Below are 11,008 nucleotides of genomic sequence, written 5' to 3'. Positions count from 1 at the left end.
CCATCTGCGAAAAACGCGTAGGATGACAAAGCAGAATTTTGAAAGTGCCCGAAACTAAAATTTATGAGTACCTATGCGTAGCTTATGTCGCCACGATTCTATAGACTACTAGCACGCAGAAAACAGACATCGTTTGATACACTTACGGCCACAAATAGCTTGTAGATGCGTCGGCGTGTGCGCTTCGTCTCGCATGGAATGCTTGGCGTCGTCGCGTAGCTCTCCTTGAGCCTACAGAAATGGTGCAGTCGGATCTCCAATGTGTTGAGCGAGCCGGGCGTAGCGAGAGGATGAAGCTCGCGCTCACTCTCTTTCTCTCTCACACACAGTAGACGGCAGCGCTAAGTTTTGATTATGATCAAAAGTCTTTTTACAAAATGACCTAGGTACCTTATATACTAAGGCTTAACCAAAAATGGGGTTGAATGGGTCAAATGGCTTTGTATTTACATAACTCGCAAAAGATAAGACTTTGGTACGAAACTTGAGTTATGTTGTGTTGTTGACCCAACGGTCAACATTCCCCCTTCTGTGCATCAATTTTCCTACTTTTAAGGGATTGTCTGCCGCCAACCATGTGAGGCAATTCTTGTCGCTCTGTCGAAGCCATGGGCTACACCAATAAGATGCCTATATGGTGCTTTTCCCCTCCACCCTGAAGGGACTAGTCGACAAGTTGTATAGTCAGTTTCTAGAGGGCCACTTTACCAACTAGAATGCCCTCAAAGTGGCCTTCACTTTTGAATTTCAAATAGGTGACTATAGGGAGAAGGATGTGGATCAGCTGGAAAGCTTAGAATTGGGACCTAGGGAAACCTTCACCGAATTAATGACATGGGCTAGATCCCTTGTAGCTAGGCTACCCCAAAAACCAGGAGATTTCATGATTAAGAAGTGGCGGAGAAGGCCTTACCTACATTGTCTTAGCAAAATCTTTGAGAAACCCAGCAGAGTGAAGTGGATGACTTTGTTGCCGCCGCCACAAGAATAAAAAATGCTAGAGTACAATTTGTTGGCTCACCTGTAACTCTTTGCCTGTTGTTCTTATGAACGACCCTACTGTTGACGCTCTGTTGGCTCTCAAAAGAGAGATAGAAACCCTAAAGTTGTAGACGGTACTAAAGAGGAAAAACATCCATAGCAACATTGACTCGGTCATCTCAGCAAACAAATATGGTGGCAAAGCTCAAAAGAGAGCTAGAAGATCTGAAAGCTCAACAAGAGGCTAGGGCCCAAGTATGGTGCAGAATTTGCAACCCCGGCCACCCACCTCAAGAATGATGGTCCATTGTCAGTTTTGTGGTAAAGGGGCTCATGAGGCCAAGGATTGTTACCATATGAAGGGTGTCCATTATCTACATCAAAATCTAGCCTCGGCCATGCACATGAGCGTCGCACCCATGGGCACCTCACCCAATTCACCATGGGCTACCCACTTAGGCCCTAGCACATCCCCTTCATTTTAACCATCCCCCAATGTTCCCAATGTGTCTCCATACGATGGCCCTTTGATACAACTAGCCTAGACCAAGTTTCTATTCCACAGGCACCTCATCCTCCACGCCCCACCAACCCTCGGCTAGCAAACCAACCAGTGATGTGCTATAGGTGTGGTGAATATGGTCACTTCCAAATCAGATGCTCAATACTAGAAGGCATTCCACCATGCAGACATTGTCCATATGCTAAAGAACATTACACTAGATATTGCCCAAAGCAACACCCATCTTCTTCTCTCAACAGGATCTCGGTAAGCTCTTTGCTTACTTCATAAGAGCCCACTATATCCACTTTACCCTCACCATCCACTCATGTCCTTACCCCTCAACCTTCACTTGCCACCTTGGCACAAGAGATCTCGGACTCTATTGGAGTACTCACAAGAGCTCAACGAATAGCCCAAGGCATACCTTTGCCCATAGAGAAGCCTCTACCTATAAGACCTCCAACAGTCTAGTGGATTGAGGACAATAGTAGAAGAAGAAACAACATCACCAAAGCCACAATATGCAGTTATGCCCTCAACTTTGGAGCAAGCATACACAGAAGCCCTACAGGACATGGAAGCCCAAGCTCTACCCCAAGAAGGCTACACAGATAAATAACATTGCGGCCAGTTGAGGAGATTTTGAAGACCACCAACAAAAGCATCTCCCTATATGAACTTCTCCAAATAGATCCTACCTTTAGGGGTGACCTTCTCAGAGTAGTCCAAGCTCTCTACCCCTCAGGCACAAATAATGGCGAGCACTTGCCCACGCTTATCTCTGAGGGAGACACATGATTTCCTACCCACCAGCCCCACTTACACAACATAAAAGCCTTGCCTCACAGTGTTCATTTTTGGCCAACAATTTACAAGTGTGATCGTGGATGGTGGCTTATGTATTAACCTCATGCCAAAGTTCACCATGAAACAACTTGGTTTGATGCCCACCAAGACCACCACTTTCACTGTCACTTTGGCCGACCATCGCAAAGTCTGCCCAGTGGGAGTAGTGGAACAAGTGCCAATGATAGTAGACGACTTCATTTTTTGGCTGGATATTGTGGTGGTCCATCTACCAAAAGTGGATGGCGGCTTTCTCTCTACTTATTGGTAGGCCTTGGCTACGACATACCCGAGCGCTTCACGATTGGGGTAATGATACCATGTGGATCACCACACCAAGCACATGGCATAGACAGATCCAATTGGAGAGTGGAGTCGATCCATCCAATAGAAGGTCTTCTCTCAGCATTGCACAACATGACGACTAGAGTGAAGGAGCTAAAGAAGTTGAACAAGCCCCCTAGGAGGAAGTGGTATTGCCCACAATGATAATCCACATTGAAGAAAGTGAACTCCTCAAATGGTTAGAAGCAGTACCTGACCCTCACTGTTTTGCAGTCCTTACAGGAATTGACAAAGACACAAGCCTTGAGGAACCAACACACCAGGGATTGACAAAGTAGTATCTTTTGGTCTAGGTGAGCCTATCTCTCATCGCAGGCATGGTAAGAAGTCTCCCCTATCTAGGTGCACCAAGAAGAAGATTCACAACATGAGGCAAACACAGATGATTCTCCCCAATCCAAAGTGGGACAAGGTAGGTCTGATCCCGCCCCACTAGAGACCAGCTCCAAGAAAGGTAGAGATGATTTTCATGTGGATGAACTTCCTCAAGGATGGTTATAGGAGCAAACATAAGACTTTCCCATTGATTGGATTCTTGCTCATGATGTGGAAGCACTGACTTAAGCTAGCCAGGATATGGCAGAGGAGTGGAACCCAGACAACTATCAAGATCCAATTAAAGAAGTCAACCTAGGTAGCGAAGAAGAACCCAACCCAGATTTGCTAGCAACATGGCTCTGGGATCATCCCCCTTTACTAGATTTAATGGTCTCCTTCATTACTAGTTGGAAGGATGTTTTTCCTTGGTCATACAAGGACCTCACAAGAATTGACGCGGCTCTGGGCATTCATTTCATACTCATTTCAAACTCCTACAGAAGAATGTCGAGCTTGTGCATGGTCAGGCATACAAGCTCAACCCCAAGTATGCAGTAGAGCAGCCAAGAAGGAAATTGATAAGATTCTAGCTGTAGGTATCGTTGAGCCCTTTGAACACACACAATGGTGCTCCCAATCCCTGAGCTCTAATACCAGTTGAAGTGCGCGTGCGAGAGCGTGTATGTGTGTGTGCAACAATGGAGAAGAGAGAAGAGGAGAGGAGACACATATTTGGGTGGACTCGAAACACAATAATGTTAGGGTTATGAGTCCTTATTCTTAGTAGAATGAATGGTCAGTGTTAGTTTCCGGTAGTCTTCGGCCACCCAACACTCAGGCGCGGCACATTGGGCTTTACCACCCCAACACATTGAACACACACAATGGCTCTCCTTGATAATTACCTCCCCAAAGAAGAATTCAAACAAGATCAGGGTTTGTGTCTTCAGAGCCCTCAATAGGTCACTATCCGAGATGGCTTTCCGACCCCATTTATTGAGGGAGTGCTAGAAGATGTAGCCGACCATGCTTTGCTTACTTTTATGGGTTGCTTCAGTGACTACAGTCAGATGGTCATTTTAGGAGAGGATAGGATCAAGACACCTTTTATTACTCCGCGGAGAGTCTTCGTCTTTCAAGTGATCCCTTCCTCAACAAGTTTCTGTGGATTTTCATGGACGACTTTTCTTGCTTCTCGAGCCAAGGCTATGCAACTCCAGTGGAATGTTTCCAAGAACTCATGGAGTAGCTGGCCCTCATCATTGCTCACGAGAGGTAAATCTGAAACTTAATCCCAATAAATGTCATTTTATGGTCACCCAAACCGATGCTAGTATCACAGCTATAGGCACATTTTTTACCCAACCTAGCAAGGAGTACAAGCTAGACCGGCCTATTTGCTATGCCAGTCAACCACTCACAAAAGCCGAGAGAAACTATAGCACCACTGAGAGAGAGGCTTGGCCATTGTCTATGCTCTGCAAAAGTTTAGGCATTACCTTTTGGGTGCACATTTTGTCATCATAACCGACCACCAAGCTCTCAAATATCTTCCCAACAAGCCTTAAGTGGCCGGGCGTGTATGGAGGTGGCTATTGTTGTTTCTGGAATTTGATTTTGAGATTGTCCTTTGCCCCGGCAAGGAGCATTAGATGGCCAACCATCTCTCTAGGATTGAACCGGCACAACAAGAATAGAAGACGACCTCCCTAACAGTTTTCTTTTTAAGATAAATATTGTCATAGACTAGTATTCGGATGTTATGCATCTCTTGTCCACAGGTTCTTACCCACTAGATTTGTCAAGCTTGCAAAAGAGGAGTCTACTTATCAAAAGTAAGCCCGACACCATGGCTTTAGAGTCCATTTCAGGCACACAACTCTTAGGAGATTTGACGATAGCTCCAGACCCCGTGGTCATCTTTGACACCACCTTACCCTATCATCCCCTCAATACAGTTTTTAGTAGCGCCAACCTCACCACACTTGACCTTTCTACCCTGTCTGCTACTACATTCGGAGGTACTCACTATCCTCTCAAGAAATGTACCAACTTTTTCACATCTTTGGCTAGCAATACTCGCAGAGATGCTTGGCACGATCATCGGTTTGCATACTGCATATGCATCCTTCTCTAACAATAGTAGAGCATATCATGGTCAACAACAATATTCCTTAGTTGAGGATGTCATCTCCACTACCAATGATATTCTGTCTCCCTCCCATTCCACCTTTGCAGGAAATGTAATTTTTTTAAATATCCTATCAAATTATTTCTTATTTAGAGCACAGTTAGAACCTGGTAGCATGCCCAAGCCTCAACAGGCTCACACCATTCATGATGCATATTGTTGCTTGATCACCCATACCCCATTTCCATTCCACAAGCTCATTTTAGATCACTTGCGCAAATGCGCAAAATGCTATAGGCAGGAAACCAACAACCACCAGCGCTTCAGTCCACTCCACTGCTGCTTTGGTACATAGATGAAATTAGGTTTGCACATAGGGCTAGACACATTACACTTGCTTTGCTCTTGCCACTAACATGGCAACATCAAAGGCCCTCAAGAAACGCGATGACGAGAGATGCGAGACACAAGGTGGAGTCGAGACATAGGGAACATGAGCCCTTGGGTGGCCTACATGAGCGACGACCTGAGTACGCATTCGGGCACAAGCGACCCTCCCCCTCAGCTCTCCCTGCATGCGCATTCGACAATGGCCTTTGGCTTAGAGAGAGAGAGAGAGAGAGAGAGAGAGAGAGAGAGAGAGATTCTCGAATTCATTGAGTCAATCTAATAGCAAGATATCTTTGCTTTCAATTTCCCTTCCACTTGGGTTTTCAAATGAAAGAAGAATACATTAAATCCTACCCATCACGTGCTACTAGGCCTAAGGTGCGCTACTAATAAGCTGTGTTTGAATTAGCGGTTTTCTCATCGTCCCACGTTTCTGCTGTTTAAAGTCCTCTACGAGCTAGACGACTGACCAAAGCAGCTGAGAGAGAGAGAGAGAGAGAGAGAGAGAGAGAGAGCTGCTTCTGGCATCGTCATGGCAGCAGGCTGTGCTGTGGAAGCTTTCTTTGAAACTGCGCCAATCCTCAAGGATGAGGACGCCATCAAACAAACAGTGGAGACGTTTTTTCATCAGCATTGTAAGATGTTATCGATCTTGGAGGTGTATCTGTAGTTTCTTCTCTTGTGGAGTGTATATGCATTGCACTCTTCTCTCAGTAATTCTTTCCATGCAGATGTGCAACACAGTCGTCTTGCATGTGTAACATCTGGAGGAACCACAGTTCCGTTAGAACGCCGTTGTGTCCGTTTCATCGACAACTTCAGCTCAGGAAATCGTGGAGCTGCATCCACAGAGTAATCTTCCATGTCTTCCTTTGACTATACCCTTCACTATGAAAGGCGTTATAAACTTGTACGTGCCTATTCAAGTTAAAAGATGCATATCCCCCCTCCTCCCCAAAATGCTACACATGATGGCAGCCAGTCAGGGGAGAGGAGTCACATGAATGCACATAATGGGATCATAGGCCAGCTTTGTCTTTGTTGAATTGGTCATGTGCCCACTACATTGATGCAAAGATCATCAGTTGAGGAGTTTCCATGTGCGTTTAAAGATTGATGTAACTATTCGAAATGATTGTTAAAGTTTGCTTTAAGGAGACCCTTAGATTCTTGTTCATGATGATTGGTGGGGTTTTATGATGCTTGGGTGTTATGTGCACATGAGCTCAATGTGCGAGAGGAGTGATGAGGGAGTTGTTGAACAGCTCATGGCTCGGACCTGGATGGTTATTTGCGGGGGGAGTGTTCATCAGTTGCGTTATGTTTCTATGTCTTGTAACATGCATAGGTGAGCATCTGTGTTGCATTGTGATGTGCCAACCACTGAATATTTCTAATTGGATGAGATTGCCTGGGTATGTAATTTTAGTGCATCAAGACACCCCTTGAAGATCAGTGCAGTTTGGGTGTGATGGCTAATTTTACTACGCCGGAATATCAAGAGTTCCGATCTGGACAAAAGGAGAAGCCAACTCCTTAACAAAAGAGCCAAAAGGAGAAGCCAACTCCTTAACAAAAAAAAGAGCAAACTGATTGTCCCTTGAATGTCTCTCTGAATGACCTCGGAAATTTTTGAGCTAACTTGAGTTAGGTCTGAGCAACTACTAGCTATGACAATTGTGAGATTCAAGATAGATAATAAGAAGGCTTTAAGAGGTATTTTGCCAGTTCCTTGATTAAAGGAAATGTTAAGATGTTTAAGTGTCTTGCATTGGCCGATACCCATCGGGAGGTTGCCTGAAAGGCTGTTGTTTGAAACGTTAAGCCATGAAAGAAAGGGCGCCGCAATGGAGGAGAGAGCGCCAGAGAAGTTGTTGTGCGAAAGCCTTGTCAAGCACGCAATCAAACCCTTCCCTTCTCCAAGATTACAAATTCACTCCCTGTCATACTGAGCCTGATCTGCCTCTGCCATTAAAAGAAAATAGCGACTGGATGAACCGAACCCGGGTGGGATACTTTTTAATGTCGATCGTCGATTTCTGTGAACAATCTGATGATGAATCATTGAACCCACTCTACGAAGCTACCATAACAGTTCTCGTGAAAGTGGAATGCTCAGGGCAGGACTAGAACTACTCTACTAGGTTTCTCTATCTTTCGAGATAGATCATCTAACCTATAGGTTAGGTGGTTTGCGGGAGGGGAGAAATTGGCCTTTAGTAGACTCAATTTTAGCGCGCGCAAGAAATCCCGCGGATTTCCTCCATTATTAGGAGCTCTCTCCGATGAGCTGCGGCTAATTCTTCAAGTAAGTGTCTTTTCTCTGCAGTTTCTGTCGATATAACCAAAGAGAGGAAGCTTGCACGCGATTTCGACGGTACATTCTTTGAGTCTGGAACAGGTACTTCGAGTGAACTAGCTTTAGTGGATGAAAGGTATTGTTACTTCGAGCGAAGTACCTTTAGTGGATGAAGTCATGGGTGAAGATGCAGGTGCTTCAGGTAAAGTACCTTTAGTAGATGAAGATGCGGTGCTTTAAGTAAATTTGAAGTAGCTTGAGTAGATGAAGGATTCGTTTTATTTGCTTTCCGTCCTTCTGAATTTCGTCACCCGCTATCCCTTTCACGGCAACCACAAGTCCTGCGAGCAAAACGCAACCTTAAACCTTACCGTGCCTTCTTTTCTTGTTAGGTGGTGTTGGTCAGGGTCAAGCCACTGTCTGGCTTATCTGAGTTAAGCTTATCGTGCTTATCCGAGTCAGGCTTATCTGAGTTGAGCTGTCACGTGACACATCCAACCCTATGTGTCCGTGGACAAGCTACAGCATAATCAGGGTTCAGTTCAGTCAAGTCAGTCTAGATTTAGAGGTGATCTGACACTTTTTGTGAGTCTAATCGTAGATCGTGCATGCCCAGTCACTTAGTGTAGATACATATCCTCTGGTTGCACACGCATGATCATCAGTATTCCCATCAGAATCCATTAGAATCAGCTAAGGGATTTTTCCAGTGCATTTAGCATATTTTTCCTATTTTTGACATTTTTCACTTATTATTTTTACGTGACTTTTCAACAAAAGTAGGTAGGGCAATTTTGCTAAGTTAATATATAAGCAAACCCAAGTTAGCACTAAATGGCAGAAGAGGCAGCAGGAGCTTCCCGCTCAACAGGCAACTTCTCAACAGAACCCATCAAGGAACCTCAAGACCCCTTGGCGTTTCTGGAGATCCCATCCTCGCCTACCTCCAAGATATGGCATTTTCAGCATTGCCTGGATCGTCCACACCACCAGCACCCTAGCGTTTGCAGATTCCTGCCATCGCCAACAGATTCATTAGCTTTGCTAGCGTTTTGATTTTCAGCCCATTAGCGTTTTTGATTCTCATCAGCAACTTCAGCAATCAGCCAACGTTTTGGTTTTCAGCCAATGTCGCGTCAGAACCACAACGTTTTCAGCCCTATGGAATAGCAGCAAATCAGCCCCAGATTGGTTGCAGAAGAACCTCATTTTCAGCCCATAAAAACACAGCCTAAACAATCAATTTCAGCCACCAAAACAGTCCGAAATTCAGCAGTTAGAAGACCACAAATTTTAGCCATCAAGTCGTTGTCGTCATCATCGTTGTCGTCACCGGCATAGTCCCAGGTTGCATCAGTCCATTGCATACGCATTGTACCACTTTGTGCAATCAAAAGTAGACCACTCTCGCCGACGAGAGTGGGGCCTTCGGAGGAGGGTTTTACGTCTCTGGTGTTGTATCTCTCTTCTCTCTCTATCTCTCAGTCTCATACACTTGCACGCACAGTGTCCATTCACTTTGTTTGTGATCATAGCATTCTCTCATTAAGAACGGAAGGCTCTCCCTTCCATAAGAACAAAAGGAACCTTGAGCACAGTTCGGAGCACTCATCTTGAGCAAAGCACAAACAATCATTCCGCTGCACCTAACATTGGTATCAGAGCTTTGGCAGTGTTCTGTATCACTCAAGGAAAGAACCACAAGAATCACAAGATTTTTTTTTTTGTTGCTTGTTGGGGTCGCACGAACCCAAGTTCGCTTGGGCGTCTCGATTCCTAATCGTGTTTTGTTGAAGAGTGACAGGAATCCCAAGAAAGAAGGGCTTGTCCAGCCTCCCCTTGTGTCTCTTTTCACTCATTGAGAGCGGACCGTGCACTTAGCGGCCGGCCAATCGACGTGAGGTGGGAAAAAGCAACCTTGGTGTGAGCGCAAGGCCGTCAAGGGGTGCGCCCGCAGAAAGGTAGACAACGAGAAGTGTGGCACGAAGAAAGAATGGCAGCCATAGAGCGTGAGTGCGAGCAAGCACGCTTGGCGCCCACAGAAAGAAACACAGCATTGGATCGCGAGTCCACAGAAAGACTAGCCGAATTGGCTCGTGAGCGCAAAGAAAGACGGTCAGAGCGTGAAGTGAAGATAGATCAACGCATGTAAGAGTTTGACCTACTATTCTCTAATGTGCAGACATCGATCGAAGAGATTCGGGAAAAGGACTCTCTCATTCTCTTCTTCTCCAAAGCATGACACACAGGATTTGCATGATTGTGAGAAGCATGATGATTTGATTGACAATGATAAGCATGATGATTTGGATGACACTGACAAGCATGATGATTTGCATGATCAAGATGTGATTTCTCACAGGCATGATGATTTGCATGACCAAGATGTGCTTTCTCACAAGCATGATGAGTTGCATGAAGATGTGATTGTTCACCAAGAGGATGAGTTAGTAGATTCTTTTTCTAGCGAAGCTAACCTCGTTGCAGATTCGACCAATCACGAAGAACCGATCTTGGCTTTCGAGTCAAGGTCCAAAGAACCCCCACAGGACGATTCGATCATTCAGGAAGAACTGATCTTGGCTCTCGAGCCTAGGTCCAAAGAACCCTTACAGGGAGTATTATGTGTTCGCATGATTGATACGCACGCATTGTTCGAGTGTTTCATTCGTGATCGTTTCCTGTATTTTAGTCAGCATCGTTATGTGATCCCTTTTCCTAGGCATGACATTGTATGTTGAGCACGTTTCTCTCGTGGATGAGCACGAATGTATGCGGATTGTTCATGAAAAGCTGAAAAGTTTGTATGTAAGGAAGTCACATTCCATGTCTCTTCCTTGGCATGACACAGTTTCTGAACGAGCACATGATTGTATGAGCACCAAGCATGGGCATTTCCATTGTGATTTGCCACAATTGACTGATTTCGATCAAACAGAAAAGATTCAATCTCATTGTTTGCATGTGTTTGATGAATGGGTTGTCATTCCATCTCTATGTTCATCTACATTGCATACACAGTCTTTAGCGAAGAGAAGATTTTTACATGGAATGGGTATGCTCATGGTTTTGTGTTGGAAGCAATTTCAGGAATTTTCAGCCATGGAGATTCTTGAAGAAGAAAGAAGCATGACTCTAGACGAAGTGGAAGCATTGAAGGAGCCACAAAAGACTGTGTCGCTTTCGGCGCGGC

The 11,008-nt window shown here is 45.0% G+C and overlaps 1 protein-coding gene across 1 annotated transcript in view; it reads left to right on the top strand.

Annotated features, from left to right (window-relative positions):
- The first annotated feature begins 5,896 nt into the window (after positions 1-5,896).
- LOC147460425 (phosphopantothenate--cysteine ligase 2-like) overlaps positions 5,897-11,008 on the top strand; it is a 64,172-nt gene continuing 59,060 nt past the window's right edge. Inside the window, exons 1-2 of the mRNA XM_086507577.1 lie at positions 5,897-6,151; positions 6,248-6,368. Coding sequence (XP_086363703.1) covers positions 6,049-6,151; positions 6,248-6,368 — 224 coding nt within the window. The 5' untranslated portion in view covers positions 5,897-6,048. The remainder of the gene's footprint in view (positions 6,152-6,247; positions 6,369-11,008) is intronic.

The sequence above is a fragment of the Adiantum capillus-veneris genome, chromosome 3, assembly GCF_014529385.1.
Source record: "Adiantum capillus-veneris isolate H3 chromosome 3, ASM1452938v2, whole genome shotgun sequence".
In the NCBI taxonomy this organism is placed as follows: domain Eukaryota; kingdom Viridiplantae; phylum Streptophyta; class Polypodiopsida; order Polypodiales; family Pteridaceae; genus Adiantum; species Adiantum capillus-veneris.
Note: the sequence above shows the minus strand (reverse complement) of the source record. Positions and strands in the feature narration are given on the sequence as shown.